Here is a 17,494-nt window from a genome sequence, read left to right as displayed (position 1 = left end):
TTGTTGTTTTTAATTTCAGCCTCTTTCAAAGTCAGGATAAAATTAATAAATAAATAAAACAATAAATGTCATTTAAGATTTTTTTTCCCCACCAGGAGATTGTGAAGATTAGAAACTGCTTTCTTTTTTTTTTTTTTTTTTTTTTGCTAGGGGGGGGTGGTTTTTATAAATGAAGGGATTCAAGGTAGGTAGTTGCCAGTGTGAGAGGACTTACACGTGCTGTAATTGGGTTTTTGTTCATTCATTCATTCTCCTGCAATTAGACTTCTCCATAGCATGTGAGCGACAGACAGAAATACGCCAAGCTACAGGTGTTCTGTGCACTGCCGAGAAAGAAGGGTGTGCGTGGCTGTCTCCCTGAATAGGCCTTCCTGAGCTGGGAAAGTCATTTTTCAAAGAACACATGTGAAGTCATTGTCGATTGAAACTGATTACAGCCTTCAATTTTCTTTTCCACTGACCTCTCAGAAAATGTCTCCTCCTCCCGCTGCCATCTGAATGCTGAATTGGTCTTTTCCTACTTTGTTTTAATAGAACCAGGATTGCATTTGAAGTTAAGCTGCAAAAAACCAGTCGATCAACAGATTTTCGAGTCCCACAGTCAATATGCACCATGTTTAATGTTATGGTTGATGCCAAAGCTCAATCAACAAAACTTTGCAGCATGGAAATGGGCCAAGAGGTAAAAATATATATATATAGATCTCTCCTCCCTTACAGCCCCCCCTCCCACCATTGATCATGTAGAAGAAAACTTCACAAATTCCTTCCATCTACACTAGTCTGCTAACTTCAGAAATATATTCTAACATTTGTAGATTAAGCCACAGATGAATGTTTGGTGTCCGTTTGTTAAGTAAATGTCTAAGGCTTGTGCTAATGAGCATGCCGGTCACTTGGTAGTGATTCTTGGCTGGCGTTGGAGTGGCCCTTAAGTTCCTCTAAGTCCAATGATGTTTGATGATCTTATTTATTAGGCTGGTATCTCCAACAGATGTTTGCCAGAATGCAAGTCATTTTCACATTTGAAGTGCATTTTATCACTTTGAACATCTGGACGGCAGGAGAGCTCTCTTTTTCGAATCTAGCATCTTCCAGGATCTATAATGTTGGCTCACCCTGCTACCCAGTCGCCAGCAGCAGGTTCTGAATTTTTAAGAAATCACAGACTTTAATTTTCCTGAGATTGATTGTGCATCTTCCCTGACCAAAAGTTTAGTCCTTTGCTAAGTTTCCAGCTCCAAAGTGGTATTTAAAATGTAAAGGAGAAAGCAACAGCAACTCGGGCTTGATTAAAGACCATCGTGATCATTTTCCTCTGATGGCCTTACGCCAGCGAGATATTCATATACCAATTTAGAATTAATGCAAAAACATTTCTGGCAACTCTCGTGTTGTTGCCAATTGGCATAAATTGCTCCTAAATCAGATCTTTCGATACCAGCCCTACATGCTCAGAATTTTTTACTAAATTATATTTGCTCCTTATTCGTTATTTATTTTCTCTTTCGGCACCTTCCATTTTTAAATGTGGGTTGGTGGTATTCTCTTCCTGGCAAGATCATCTTTAAGCTTCTTTCCCCCCGACCAGCTTCCTCCGCCACATTTGTGACTTTCTGGTTGGGGACCTTTCCCCGAGGTTATGGTCTAGGCTTTGGGTCACATGCAAGGGGTTCTCTCTGCCGGTTCCCTTTGCTGGAGGTGAGCAATCTGGAGCAGCAGATCTAACTTCAGTGCATCAGGCTAATCAGAGAGCTTCCCAAACCCAGATTGTTGGGTCTCACCCCAAGAGTTCCCAATAGGTCTGGGGTGTGGTCCAAGAGTTCGAATTTCTAACAAATCCCCTGGTGATACTGATGCCACTGGCTGGTCTGGAGACCACACCTTAAGAACCACTGGTCTGGAGGTTCAGTATCCAAACCCGAGTGGAGAAGGGCTCAGGCAGGAAGGACAGCGTCCTGGGGGAGGCTCGGGCTGGGGACAGCCTCCTGGTTGGGGGGGTCTCACCCGGGCTGTGCTGCCCACCAGAGCTGGTTGAGTGGCTCAGCCTCTTTGGGCCTCGGTTTCTTCATCTGTAAAATGATAGCACTATTCTAGTTTTATTCAGGCTGCTTTTAGCTGCAGAATCAGTTCTTCAGACCTTACTGGAGGAAAAAGGGAGGGGCAAGCATGTGAAACGAATAAAATTTCTGGATGCAGTGGGGGCATCACCCACTCACATTTCTCTGGGTGACTCTGAACCATCTCTTGGGCTTCACAGAGCCCACTTAAAAAAACCTGTCTTGGATGGTCTCTAAGAATCGTGAGTGACTTCCAGAATCCTTCTCCTCCTGAACTTTTCTCTCTTTGGAGCTTTATTTTTTTTAAAATGAGATATAATTCACATACCATAAAATGCGCTCTTAAAGTATACAATTCAGTAGCATTTAGTATATTCACAAAATTGTGCAACCATCACCACAATCAGTTGCAGGACATTCTTATCACCCTAAAAAGAAACCTGGACCCATTAGTATAATTCCCCAACCCTCCCTCCCCAGCCCCTACTTCTGTTAATAAGGACTTGCCTATTTGAACATTTCTTATAAATGGAATATACTAACATGTGGCATTTGTGCCTTCTTTCATCTGGCATAATGTTAAGATTTATACATGTTGTTCCAGGAAACTTATGGAGCCATTTCCCAGGAAAAAATACTTTCACATACAATTTCAAGGGACCCGGGAAGTTTGTCAGGCCAAACTGAAGACCCCGTTGGAAATATATGATAGGAAATAAGTCCTCTGAGGGACCTTGCTCCATGGCTGTGACCTTGAGTAGAACTTCAGTGAGAAGTCTCATGCAAATGGTCCCTCGTCAACTCTTCCCATCTTCTAGAATGGGGACATTTATCTCCAAAGTAGAACTGAACAGTTAGAACGACATTGGCCAAAGGTGATGACTGGGAACATCCTGAAATTGGGAGAATAGATGAACGTTTAATTTTTTTTTTTTTTTGAGTTTTCACTTTGTGAGTATCTGATATTGAACTCCTATTATAGATCTAGTTACCGATGCCTGTTTCCACCTGGATTCCAATGCCCTCAAGGAGTTTTAGAATAGATTCTCCAGTTTTAAGTCACTTCTTGAATTTCATCACTGGGGTAAAGTAGCATCTAAAGGCAGCTGTTGAAACATTTGTTAACCATACTTTTCCATCTTAAATATTTATTTTTTCATTAAAATTTGCAAAGCACCAATAGAGAGGAAATTGTATATTAAATACTTTCTCACTTGGTCTAGAGTGTTTTCGTCTCATTTCCAAGGTCAGATGGTCTTAACAGAAAGACAACATACACACAATCTGTTCCATGACAAGGCAAAATGTGCAGCACTGGGAGTCAAGTGGAATGATTTTCCCAGTGTGATTGTGAATTTGCAGCAACTTAGCTCATTAGAAGCAAAAGTAAACTTCCCAAACTTTCCATGCCATTGAAGATTAGTAGTTCCCTTGCTATATCATGATCTAGGGCCCCGGAATATAATGTATTATTATTATAATTATTATTATTAGTTATTATTATCAAGCCAATCCAAGAAGGCCAGGAGAAGGGACTGAAAAAATGCAAAAATAAGAAAGAGCGCTCTTTGTACCCAAATTGGATAAATCATCTGACTGCAAAAAATGTTGTGATAAGATAATCTAGAGGGGGTGGGGAAGGATGATAATTAAACAATACCTGGTAGTATTTATACTCCTTCCTGGAGCGTCACATCTGCATGGAACAATTACTCCCCTGAGAAAGAGCAGAGTAAAGGCAGAGTACTCACTGTTGCTCCAGAAAAGTCAATCAAATAAGTCTTGGAAGAAACTGATAAAAGAAATCCATGTATTTGGTAATTAATTGTGTAAGAATGAAGGCTACTTAGATAAATACCCCTTTGCTACATAATAAGCAGAATAGATATTACCCTGCCCTACTATCCCTCCAAAGTGGGTTTTATTTCATTGAGATTATAATTGACATACAACAAAGTATGTAGGTTTTAGATGAGTTTAGAGAAATACACACATGTAACTACCATGCTAATCATTGGTTACGGCAGCAGTAATATTGCCTTGTAGCACTTCTAAGTTTCCAAACCATGTGCCCATGCATTGTTTCATTACTTTGTAGTGATTTCTATATTAACAACAGGGATAATTCTAGCCCCGATGAGTAAATGAGGAAATAGACTAACAGAAATGACATACTCAAATTTCCTCTAGAAGTAAGAAGCAGAATAAGCATATCAAAACATTGTTATAGCCCTAGCTGGTTTGGCTCAGTGGATAGAGCGTTGGCTTGCAGACTGAAGGGTCCAGGGTTCGATTCCAGTCAAGGGCACATGCCCGGGTTGTGGGCTTGGTCCCCAGTGTGGGGCATTCAGGAGGCAGCCAATCAATGATTCTGTCTCATCATTGATGTTTCTATCTCTCTCTCCCTCTCCCTTCCTCTCTGAAATCAATAAAAATATATATTTTTTTAAAAACCCACTTTTTAATAAGCAGAATAAAAGAAATGTGGACAGGAGTGGTGATAATACTCGTATATTCATAGATAGCGAAAGGGAGAGACAGTGGGAGTACCCTGGGAGGAGTCAGGGCCAACTTTGGCATGGAAAACATGAGAGCAATTAGAGGTTCCCCAAACCACCGTGTCTCCATATACTTCCGTCTGGATTCCTTAGAGGAGGGAAGAGAAAGCTTGTCTGTCTTTCAGAAAAGACACTGTTAACTCCTCAGGACAGATCGTGCCGAGATCTTTCGTGAGTGATGCATAGGGAACATGCTCTTGGCTCTGCTTGCCATTTCAGCTAAGTTTTTTGAGAGAATGTTTCTGTTCTCAATGATGTTCTTTGTTTGTTTAGAAGCTTCTCATTTAATATTTCATATTATATTATCTTTGCCAACAGCTAACTTTTCTGAGTTAAGTCTCATCATTAATGTCATAAATGTGAATCACTTATAGTGATCCAAAGAGAATCTAGAAGGCGCAGTCACGTGAGGGCAGGTGAGGGTGTGACTCAGGATCTTATCACAAGACCTAAAAATGAGTTGGGAGCCCTGTCAACATTCCTGGGGTCCTTTGTTCTGACATCTTTCTGTGTTTTAGCACAGAACCCTGCAGATAGTGTTTGCATTTAGCCCTAGATTTCTGCCACTTCCTAGTAAATTCTTTGGTGAAGTTAGCAGCAGAGCCAACGTGGGTTCTGTTTATCAGGACTGTGCAACACCACCATTTGCTTTTTTCTCTCTCTCTCTAGTCAACTAAAAGGCAAGTAAAATGAGATGACGGAGCAATAAGACCATCTCCCCCTACCCTTGCTTTCTACTTTATGAATTTCAACAAATTATATTGGAATTGCAATTATAAGTTGACAAAATGTTTCTACATCTAGACCCTCAGTACATCTTCAAACTAGATCAATGATTCTGAGAGCAGGACTGCCAGGAAAAAAACTTGACCCTGATTTTTTAATAGCCCTGATTGGGTGGCACCTGGTTGGTGCATCGTTCTGTGCACCAAAAAGATTATAGGTTCAGTGCCAGGTCAGGGAACATACCTAGGTTGTGGGTTCAATCCCCACCCATTCCATGTGGGTTCATATCCAAGGCAAGCAATCAATGTTTTCTCTCCTGATCTCTCTCTCTCTCTCTCCTGTCTTCTCTCTCTGGAATCAATAAAAACATATCCTTGAGTGAGGATAAATAAATAAATAAATAAATAGTAATAATGAAACAGACCTGCTAAATATCTTTACACAGGGCGTGCCTCATTCCCATTACAAAATCATTAATAATTTATACTGGCTTCTCCCCTGTCCCATTGATCCTAGGTAGTAGTAGTATCTGTTGTGTGTGTGTTTTTTAGGGTTTTTTGTTGTTGTTATTGTTTACAGATGAAGAAACCGAACTATGTTTTCTTAGGCAACATAACTAACCAACTTTGCACTGGGGTTTTGTCTAGGTCTTCCAGTTGCAAATAAAACCCCACTATGACTTGAAATGAATTAACCTCATTCTCATCCCCTTGCTCCCTTTCAATACTGCTGATCGCCAGTTATCAGAATATCAAACCACATTAATATGGCTTATGATTTCTGCATGTTTTCATAGCTTTCTGGATGGTTTGTTTAATTTTTCTTTTCTCATGTGCCCTATTGTCCTAATTTTCATTTGCATTGTTCCCTTTTCTTTCGATTCCTAATTCCTCCTCCCTCTGAAAGTTTGCTAACGAGTGGGTAAGTGCATTTTCTTTCCGGAGAGCCGTGCTTGGCATTGTTGTTTTCCATTGAGGAAATGTGGAATAACTCAATGGATATTGAGATGCTCTAATAAATGTCAAGGAGCTGGCATACAGTGCTTTCTGTTGAAATCGCGTTTTCTTTCCTCCTGGCATGTGCAGCAGATTTTGTTTGTGTGGGGTTTGTTTTTGCATTACTATTTAAATTTAATAACCGACAGCAGCAGTTAGAGAATTTGAAAAACTTAGTAGCAGACTGATTAGTGCTCTAAGCCTGGGTCTGCTTGCCCATCATGGAGAAGACGAGTGGCAGCCACCAGGGTTGAGAAAGAGGCGCTGCCCGGGCACTGAGTCAACATACTGAGGTGGAATGAGGGGCGCTGAGGCATTCACCCCAAAGAGCCAAAGGTCTTAGAACAGTTTTTGCAAAGCCACGCAGTGTATTGGTCAAATTCCCTTCGGAAGGGTGTACTCCTAAGCCACCGCTCCCAGCAGTTTCCAAAAGATAATTTTCGTCCCTGTATTAAATTGTTGTGGTATCAGGCTTTGTACGACCCAGATCAACACGCTGCTGGGCTGTGAAGCCACCCATGCCAGCTTTTGTAAATGCCTGTGTGTCTCTTCACATATCGAAGCAATTGAACGCTTTGGGTGAGGAGCAATGTGCCTGGTAATTTTTTTTAAGAGCTTCGAATCTCTCCTCATCAAAGACACAGGGTCAGAATCTGGCAGCTGCTTCCAGGACTGTGGAGAGGGACGGGGTGGGCAGGCCAGGCTTTAGGTATAAATTGCGTTGTCTAAAAATGACCGACGGATGCCATGCCATCACCTCCCAAACATGCTAATATTTGTCTCTCTGTGTTCTTCAGCATCAATACCATTCAAAAATAGACGAACTAATTGAAGAAACTGTTAAAGAAATGATAACACTCTTGGTGGCAAAGGTAATCTTCCGTTTCAGGTGAAATGTTTCGTTGTGAGCATTGCTTTGTTATGTCTGCATTCCCATTAAAATGTCACACGTCAAAAAGTTGAGCCGGGCACTTATATTTCTCAGGAAACAGGATTGCGCCTCACCCAGCCGCAGTGCCGAGTGATTTTTCTGATGATTGCGAGCCGAGTGAGGATGAAGCGATGAAGTGGCATATGTTAACTTAATAAGAATTTGTCCCCAAACGCTGCACTAGGTTATGCAGGAAATGTTTGTTTTGTTTTTCAGCATTGACAAAGTTAGGTTTTTAAATACAGAAAGTTAAACGGTAATAAGGAATTCTGCCATCATAGGAACCCCCTTCCCCCTAGTTTCACATGCAGTGAGAGTCATAATAAAGCAGAAAAGTCAGATAAAGCTATTTCAGTCACCCTCATGAATTCTAGAATTTTAACTAAGTAATGTTGAATGGGAAGACATTTATATTTGCCAGTGCTAAACTTCTGTTTCCCCCAAATTACTGATAAAATACAAATAAAAATAGATTGGATTAAATGTAGTGCTAATATGTAACATAAAGACGGCTTTGCGCAGTTTGGGATTTTGAAAAGTGCATTTAATATTATCGCATGCTATATGCAACGCAATAATATTTTGTCACTTTGCACTTCTGGAGCACTCTCTATTTGCAATCACATAATAATGAAGAGAAAGCCGGATAAGTCAAATATTTCTGTGTCGAGGCGTCTACTCCTCTCCCCGCAGGCTGCGATCACATAATAGAAGGCGAACGTGAGCAGAGGCTCCGTGCTGGTTGGAAATGTTGCTCTTTATCGTGAGCAATTCTACTCTGGAACACTAATTCTTTTTTTTCTTCTGTGGTTTTTCTAGTTCGTTACTATCTTGGAAGGAGTGTTGGCAAAATTATCCAGATATGACGAAGGGACCTTGTTTTCTTCTTTCTTGTCATTCACCGTAAGTAAAGAGGTTTACATCGTTTTCTTAAGGAAATATGGAATGCTTCCGCTGGGTAAAATGAGCTGGTGAACGTCAAGAAGCTGACATGAGGAGAGTGCTGCTGTGGCATTTGGTTTGGATTTGTATGTGTGTGTGTTAATTTCGGTCACCCATCAGCGTCTGCTGATAACACTGGGAGAAGGAGCAGGGCACTTCCTAGCAGCCGCCACACTGCTTCTGTTTCATTTGTGAATATACACTATGTGCACACTTGTATGCCTCTATATATTTGTATCCAAGGAGAGTTGGTGGACTGAGCCCACCTTAGCTTCTTAGGTGAAAACACTTACCGTTTCTGAGCTACCATTTCCTCGTCTGTGAATTAATTTTAGGGGTTGCAAGTGGAGACTGACGGGTCAGAGAGAGCTTGGAAATATGTTTTATTTGGTCCTCGCCGTGTCGGGTACACTTTCCTTAACTGAATTAGTTTCCCGCATTGAAAAATCAGAATTCACAGAGAAGCCTGAATCCCAGGACTCTATGAAGTGACAGTCAGCAGCTTTACGAAGGCCTGTCTGTGGGCACAGCAGCCGTCTGCAGGGCTCAGTCACAGTGTCTCACAGTCCAGCCGTTTTCGCCAGTTTCCTCGAGCCCCCTCCGGACTGTCCTGCTCGTTCATAGACCTGCCAGGGCTTGGGGACACTTGAGTTTACACCCCTGGCACACATGATCGAATCTGTACAAATCTGAGAGGCTCTAAGTCTGTGCCAGAATCGGGCATGGCCATAGAAGTTAGTTAGGTGGTGGGCAGAGGCCAGCCTAATTCTCTGGAGGTAAGTGGGGTGGGTGGCTGTAAGTGGACTGCTCCGGGGTGTGTTGTCCTTCCCTTGCTGTGCTAGGCGGGCACTGCAGCTGCAGGCCTCCTTGCCATCTCTGATGGCAGGGGTCTTGCTGGCTCTGGTACCAGCTGTTATCCTCTGACAATGCCATAGGAAAGGCCATTTAGGACCCACTATCTTTGAGTCTTTGAAAGAGACTTCATTTATGAAGAATTTCCTAAAAGGGCCTTGAATGCCAAGGCAAGGCCCAGCACGGGATGGAGGGTAGCACATCATCATCTTTGGAATCCAACAAAATCGAGTTCAAATCCCATTACCAATACCGACCAGCTGTGAGATCTTAAGTAGGTGTCTCATCCTTCCTGAGCCTCATCCTCCTGGGGTTTGTTTTAGTTTTGGTTTTGGTTTTGGTTTTGGTTTTGGTTTTGATTTTAGGGAGGTGTGCTGTTGTATCATTTTTCTGTGTGTGTGTGTGTGTGTGTGTGTGTGTGTTAATTGCAGTTAATACCAATATTGTGTGGAAGTAGGGAGTAAATAACGTCTTCCACAATGAGCTTCTTTGAGGATAATAATGTAAGTGAAAGAGCTTAGCATAGTCCTAGCACACAGTAGGTCTCAAAAAGTAGCAACTATTATTAATAAAAGATATCTAATATGTTTGTTATATAACACAGACATATACACACACACAAGTTCTTTCTAAACATGCCCTTCGTTGGTCTTTCCTTAACCCATACATTAGATTTCATGGGAATTAAAGGAAATGTAGACAGAGAACATCTAAAACAATTCTAGACAGCATCCACGCATCTGCATGCCCATCTTGATTTGATATGCAGCTCTGACCTTCCGAGGTGTGAGAATTGAACTCAATCCCAGAAAGCGTGATGACCCCAGTCCCAGGAATTTATTGGCAAAGGTGGGGTGGGAAGTGAAAGGGCGAGGGCTAGGTTGCCCCAGGGTAGGGGCTACGTCCTACTCTGCTAGCCACACCCAGGCGGCAGAGCACAGTTCTTTCTCCTCCCCTTACTCCAACCCCCCCTATATAACCGGTCTTCAGGCGGGGTTTGCTCGCTCAGCCATTTGGTTTGCCTTGATGTCGGTGAGCCTGGTGGATGGGGAGCCCAAGCTAGCTTGAATACAGATTCTTATGCTTTTACATCGAATTGGCTCCCTGATGTGGTTTCTTGGGAATCTTGAAATCTGGGCACAACAGGAAGAGAGTGGTGACAAAAGGAATTGTATCTGATTTCACTCTGTAGAACTACCCATAATGTGTCACAGCTGAAAGAAAACCTACCCAACCCACTCCTTTGACAAACAAAGAAACCAAGGCCCAGAGAGGGGGAGTACTTTGTCTAAGGTCACACAGCAATGGGCAGCATGGGAACAGGAACCCAGGTTTCTGCCAGCTTCCCCCCACCACCGAACAGCTTCCTGAAGAGAGTGGGATTCAGCTGGCACTTGCCTGGCACTAGAAGGCAGATGGGAAACTGAGTGGGGAAGATGCATGAGGAAGGATTCAGGGCTCATGAGTGGGAAATAGTAGATAATCTTTCATGCCTCGGTGAAGTCATGGAAATGGTGAAAAGAGGCAGAATGAAAGGCAGCACTTCTGGAAGATGTTCCCCTGACTCCCACGGAAGACATCACTTTCTCGGAGCCTTTATTTTGAGCAAAGGTTTTGACTGCATTGGCCTTGACCCCGAAAGCTCCTCTACGGCTTCCTGGGCAGCATCCCATCCACCAGAGGCCCCTCCCGAATGACGGCCTTCACAGGAGGACCAGTAAAAGGGGTCCCGTGGCAGTGCTGCCAAGGGCCTGGCACCAGGGAGATTCTCACGGGAGCGTCTGAAACAAAGAAGACCTCGCAGAACTTGCAGGAGTGTCCCAGCCGGAATCGTCACCCTCTCCTCTCCCTTTTCTGAGACGTGTTGCAGCCACACGGCCTGCCTCCTGGAGGCCCCGCCACTGCAGGACCCTCCCTGCCTGTGCTGGCTGTACCTGCCCTTCCTCGGTGACTCTTCTCCCACACACGTGGCCACCCCCAGGCCAGAGGCACCCACTTATCGTTCGCAGCGCGTGTTCTCATCTTCTGTGGATTCCCATGTTGGAGACCGAGCTGTGCTGAGAGGCGGCAGGAACATCTCCGCGCGTGGATTCTGAGCTCCTGCCCAAATCTGAGAGGCCCCTGGAGCCTGCCTGCAGCCCAGCCGCGCTGATTACCGGGAGGAGGAGTGCAGGGGACAGGGAGCAGGGCAACGGGTGTCGTGGGAGGAGCCATCAAGGCCCAGAGAACCAGGAGTCCTGGGCCCCGGACAAAGGCGGAGCCATAGGGTGCCACCCTGGCAGGACCCCCTCCCTGGCTCCCACTTCGGATCCGCTCTGCAAGTATTACTGCGCACTTACCACGTCCCCACCCAGCGGGGCTGCCAAGGATGAGCCATGTGCTCTGCCCCCAAGAAAGCTGACAAGTATCGACAAATATGCCACCCTTTCCCCCTCTTTCTCCCGCCGAGCGCCTCCTTTCCTGGGCTTGGTTTCGTGGTCCAAGCCAGACATTTTGGAAACTGCAGTGGCACAGAGCAGGCAGGAATATTTATTTCTCATCTCCATCTGCATTGCTTCCTCTCTTGGAGAAGAGCTGGGGGGAGGAGGGGAGGAGATGGGGCTTCTGGTGCCAGCCCCGCGCCCAGGCGCCCGCCCCTCCTCCCGCCCGGCTCCCTCGGCAGCGGCAGCAGCCCGGCATTTAGGGAGGCAGGCGCCTTTGGAACTTGGGAAAGATCAGCCCAGTTGGAAGTCGCAATTAGCAACTATCCGCCCATTTCCCCTGCCTGCAAGATGTGCTTTTGTGTGGGCTGCCTGCCGGCAGGAGTCCTGCCTGTAGGTAGCTTCACGCTGTTCTTTTAGGAGGCCAGCAAGGAGGACGAGCAGGTGCCAGGGGCCCTCTCCCAGCGAGTTCACGTCCGTTGCAGGGCGTCTCCAGGCCTTAGCGAATATGCTGGTTCGCTCGGTCATTCGTTCATTCATTCACTTGTTCACCCACCCGGCATGTTGACTGAGCACCTCTGCGCCAGGCATCGTGCCAGGAGCCGGGGTCACATGTTCTCTGTCCTTCTGGAGCTTACAGTCGGGAAAGGAAACAGACAGTAAGAAAGGAAAGGAAACTGTAGAATAGGGAAAGTGCCGACACCACATACTGGAAAGAGAGGGAGAAAGAGACGGAAGGTCGGGGATGGTGGCAATTCAGCTAGGATGGTGGTGGACGCGGGCACTGAGCTGAAAGGTATAGGGCAGCTGTGGAAAAGGGGCAGCCTTGGGTAAAGAAGAGGAGAATCTTCTGGACAGAATGCCTGTGATGGCTTCGAGGCAGGGAGGCAGGCGGGATTTTTCTAGATACTATGGCGGTAAGAGAAACAGGATTTGGGGTTGAGCAGATGGAGGTGGGCCAAGGTGGAAGGCGGGGAGCTGTGATGCCCGAGGAGCTGGCTGCACGAATGAGTCCTGACAGTCAGTGGGCACAGTAACAAGCCCGAGTGGGGAGGCCTGGGAACCCCAGCTCCACCCTCACCAGGGAGCTCTGTGACCTGGGCTAGGAGACCCAGGCTGGGCTTTTCATTCCTTTCCGTGTACTGTGACGCCAGTGGTATGAGATGAATTCGAGTCTGAAATAGCTACGAGAGCTTAAACACTTGCTAAGTGCCTGGCACAGGGCTAGATGCTTTCAATAGATTTTCCTCGTGAATCCCCTGAACAATGCCATTCTAGAACAGTCTTCCACAGAGGATCAAACTGAGGCTCAGAGAGGGGAAGCCCTCCAGCTTGACTGGCATCTGCCCTTCCTCCCAACACTGCAGCCTCCAAGGAGGAGTGAAGATGTGGGAGGAGCCCTCGCTCCAACAGAACAATTACATCAACTCCTCTGAAGCCCCCTAGAGTTCACCCAAGATCCCCCATCCACCAAATTCATTTGAGGTGGTCATACCATAACATGGAAGCCCCTTGGGACAGGATCCAGAACGTCCACTTTAGGGTTGTCAGGGACCCAAACCCCATTATATGTCCAATCTGCTAGGTCTCAACTTACCCTCATTCATACTTTATCCCTTTTTCAAGCATTTTTTTGCCACTTAAAACAAAACAAAGTAGACGTGCTTCTTCTTGCTATAGAAATCCACAAAGGGCTGGGGTTAGCATAGATCCACCAGCAGCCTGGACTGCTTCTGTGCAGGCGTCTCGATGTCACACCACAGAACAAGACTGCCACCTGGTCAAAGCCAGAACTGGACCAAGGAAATGCGCTTCTGTCTACAGAATATTTTGGTTGGGAAGCAGTTCAGATTTTAGTGTGGGTGAGTGTTCACAGTAGTTTGTTAGTGTTGTCGTCGATGGCATTCCACTTTTGCTTTGGGTTTGGGGGATTCCCTGCCTGGGAGAGATGGCTGTTTGCACTGTGGGCTGGTGATGGTGGTGCAGACAGAGAGGTCTTGGGCCACCCTCAGAGCGATCAGATGCTGAATTCCTGGAGATGCCAATCTGTTGGTCTCTATATTTCAGAGTGGAGATAAAGCTGTGGTCGTAATAGCTGATGTTTATTGAACACATACTCTGTGACAGGCACTGTGCTAAGTGACTTACTTTCTCATTGGATCCTCACATTCACCTGATGCAGTAGACACAACTATTATCCCCATTTTACAGATGAGGGAAGTTGAAGAAGGTATGCAAAGTCACACAGCTACTAAGACTCCACCGTAGAGTCTCCTGTATTATCATCAGAATGTTATTCCCATAGAAACCCAGACACCCATAAATGAAGTCAGTTAGCGACTCTTCCAGGAGACAAATTGATATCATTCTTAAAAGAAAGAGTCATCATTTTTCATATCTGACCAGAAAAAAATTATGAATAATTTAGCAACCAGCTAGTCAGTTTGCAATAACACTGAAGGAATAGACATTCAAAATTTCCTACTTCCTTTGTGGCTTTCCAGATAATCCTTAGTTTCATGTTAATTATTCATTCAATACATGTTTATTGAGTGTCTATTTTGTGCTAGGCACTGGGGGCTTAGCAATGGATGAGGGACAGTGTTTTTTATTGTATATTCCATGAGGGAGATCTATTCTCAACAAGTAGTTTACAAGCATGGCAATTATTCAAAGAAGGAGCCAATGCAATGGGACCATATCCAAAAGGGACCCAACCTCATGTGGGAAACCATGAAGAAACTGACTGACATTTGAGCTAAGATCTAATACATAAGAAAAATTCCACCTAGTGAAGAAGAGAACAAAGAGGTTTCCAAGGTACAAAGACTTAAAGAAGAAAGAGAAGGTGAAGTACATTCTGAGGACTGGAAGTTCATTGTTATTTGGGGAAAGGTCAAATCAAAGGAAAAAAGGACAGGGATGGGGTTACAGAGCTAGTCAGGAGACTGATCATAAAGGAGCTTGCCCCTGATGATGGAATTTAAGGGTTTACACAGAGCCATTATCAAAATTGATTCTGTTGGAGAAGCTAAGAGAGGTCACAGAGAGACAGGCTACCTGTTATAAGTTGGTGTTGGGTCTATGGTCTTCTCTGATTTTGAAGCCTTGAGCCACCATTGGAAGGCAAAGCTATTTTGTCTAATGTATTTTGTCCACATAGACCAACAAAGATCTGTGCCAGACTGTAAAGCACTGATCCTCCCAACTTCTTTCATCAGCCACTCCCCAACGTTTCAGGATTTGACATCGACTTTGGGGTCTATGACAGATAATTTTGTCACCTAGTAGGACATCATCCTCATTTCCATGTCATGCCTTGAAAACACAGTTGACAATTAACATACCTGCTGTCCAAAGTAACCCTTGGGAAGCTTTCAGAAGGAAAAAATAAGGATCCAAAGTTAACCATTTCCCTTAATATTCTTTGGTAGACAGATGTTTATCACTCAAAGTGAACATAAGACAAACACAGTATTTTCTTCAGACTAGGAGGTGCAAGCAACCAGGTCACAGAAATGTCAGCTATGGAAGAAGTACCTCATGAATACGCATGTGGCTTCAAATATGAAATAATTGTTCTGAAGTAAAAAGTTAGAGATTTTGACCTGACCTCTCAGCCCAGGCAGTGAGAAGCTCATCACCAGAAAGTCAGAGGGAGCCATGTGACTGTGAAGCGCAGACTAAGAGAAATGTGGGCAAGTAATTGACCATTTGTGAGTCTCGGTTTCTTCATCTGAAGAGTGGGAATGCTGGTGCCTACTTCAGAGAGCTGATGGGACAAATAGAAATAAAGTGAGCGGTAGGCCTTGCATGGTACCTGACATGTTGTTCACATGGACCAAAAAAGCGCCGTGCCCTACAAATAGCCATTGTAACCGTACCTTCCACTTAAACCTGTAAGAAGGGTTAAATGGCCCTCGTGACTTTAACCAACAGTTTTCTCACCTGTTCACTCCTTAGCATTGCAATCATTCCTCCTAAGCAACCCAAATTATTATCTATAATAGGACCATCCAAAACTCTCTTATAACTTCTATTTCAGCACATTCTGACACTCAAAACTTTGATTCATCTAAGGTATCTTCCATTAAGCATAGTGTATTTTTAGCATTTAGTGTTTTATTTTAATTCTTCAAGAACTTTTCGGTCATACATGGTCTCTAGATTACCTCTCTATTATCCCAAATATTTACTTAACCAGAATTCCTTAACCCGTTCTCCAAGCATATTTTGGATCATATTTATCTCAATGTACTAATTTGTTCAGTTCTGCCCTTATTAGAGTATAACCTTGAACATATTAATTAACTGCTGACCTCAGTTTACTGACCTATACAATGGGAATAATAATATGACCTATATGATATGGTCTTGTTAGAGTTATATACCTGGAATGGGGTAAGCATTCACTACGTGTTAGGTATGGCTTTTATTGTGGTTATTACTCTGGTTATGTCACCAAGTACTAAGTATAAGAATGTGTTACTCAGTCAGCCACCATGTTTTAAATGAGTCCTGTATGTACATTATTGAGCTAGAGTTGTAGATATGGAAAGATATAAAAAAGAAAAGGCCCTATCTTTGTTACCTGAAAGTTACTGTCTAAAGTGCATGCACAGGAGTGACTTGAGATTTTTGTGGCCCAGTGTTTCCAGTGATGCTCTGGAGGGCTGTGCGCTCACTTCCGACTACTGTGGAGAGTCAGTTCTCCACACCTCCCCGTCTCCCCAGTTAGTGATGTCACATTGGTAGCTTGAAATGGACTATTTGCACCAGTGAATAGGCAAACACTACCAGCCAAGGAGGACATCTCTTCCCCTCTTCTTCTCCTTTCTTTTCCTTCTCCAGAACCTTTTCATTAGTACGTCACTGAGTGTTTTCCAAGCATAAGGTAGGTACCACCTGGCACCTGGGAAGATATCAGATGCCACAAAAACTCAGCATTAAATAACTCCAATCACACTGTGAGAGGGTTATTCCCTTTATAACTTTATTTTTATTCTTATCCTTACATTACAAAGAAAGTTTCCATTGGGTGCTTATTTGTCTCTTTCACTTTTCTAATATGTCAAGTCTTCATGTGTAAGAGAGAGAGAAAGAGAGAAAGAAAGAGAGGGAGAGAGAAAGAGAGAGAGAAAGAGCATAGGCCTTGGGCTCCACATTCTTATCAGGCAACCTTGTCTACTTAGAATGTAATAACTTTATTTTACTTATATTGTGTTTATTTTACTTTCTTTTATTGAAAGTGATAGTGATTTTCATGTGTGGCAGTGATACAACATTTTCTTTTATAATTAAGTATTTTTAAATTGAACCAATTTAAAGAAGAATATTAAGAAAATGAGTAAATATAGTATAGATGGCATACAGGCAACAGCGAAAATCAGAAAGGTGGCGTGGGTGCCAGAGACTTGGGAAGCTGTGATACATTCTAACCACCCCATTTTCCAGTCATGTAAACTGAGACCAGAGAAGGACAATGGCTTGAACATCTAGCTCAGGCACAGAACCCAGACCTGCTATCTCTTCCATGTGTTTGTTTTCCCCACTCGATCTGAGCTGAGAGGGGGAAAGAAGTAAAAACACTCCACTGTGTAGATTACCTAGGCCAGTGGTCGGCAAACTGTGGCTCTCCAGCCACATGCGGCTCTTTAGCCCCTTGAGTGTGGCTCTTCCACAAAAATACCAACTTCTGCGCATGGGCTACAAAGTTTCAATCGCACTGTACGTGCGCACCCGCACATGGTATTTTGTGGAAGAGCCACACTCAAGGGGCCAAAGAGCTGCATGTGGCTTGTGAGCCGCAGTTTGCCAACCACGGACCTAGGCTGACAATAAAGGACAAGAAGTTGCTGGCAGCAGGGATTAAACTAGTTATACCCTCAAGTTCACACTGAGGCAGCCAAGCGGGGAAGGGCAGGGCATCACGGTGACAGGTGATCCCTGTGCAGAGACATCACTGTTCAGTAACGACGACACAGCCCTCACTCGCCCGGCACCACGGCCA

General features: G+C 44.3%; 1 protein-coding gene across 13 annotated transcripts in view; it reads left to right on the top strand.

The window, feature by feature from the left end:
* CADPS (calcium dependent secretion activator) overlaps positions 1–17,494 on the top strand; it is a 455,401-nt gene that overhangs the window by 377,569 nt on the left and 60,338 nt on the right. For all 13 annotated transcript variants that reach the window (XM_070390909.1, XM_070390912.1, XM_070390905.1 and 10 more), the window contains 3 exons: positions 535–682; positions 7,137–7,211; positions 8,090–8,173. In XM_070390909.1, the coding sequence (XP_070247010.1) occupies positions 535–682; positions 7,137–7,211; positions 8,090–8,173 (307 nt within the window). The remainder of the gene's footprint in view (positions 1–534; positions 683–7,136; positions 7,212–8,089; positions 8,174–17,494) is intronic.

This window comes from Myotis yumanensis, unplaced genomic scaffold, assembly GCF_028538775.1.
Source record: "Myotis yumanensis isolate MYYU_CA2020_CCGP unplaced genomic scaffold, mMyoYum1.0.hap1 SCAF_14, whole genome shotgun sequence".
NCBI classification, from domain to species: Eukaryota; Metazoa; Chordata; class Mammalia; order Chiroptera; family Vespertilionidae; genus Myotis; species Myotis yumanensis.
Note: the sequence above shows the minus strand (reverse complement) of the source record. Positions and strands in the feature narration are given on the sequence as shown.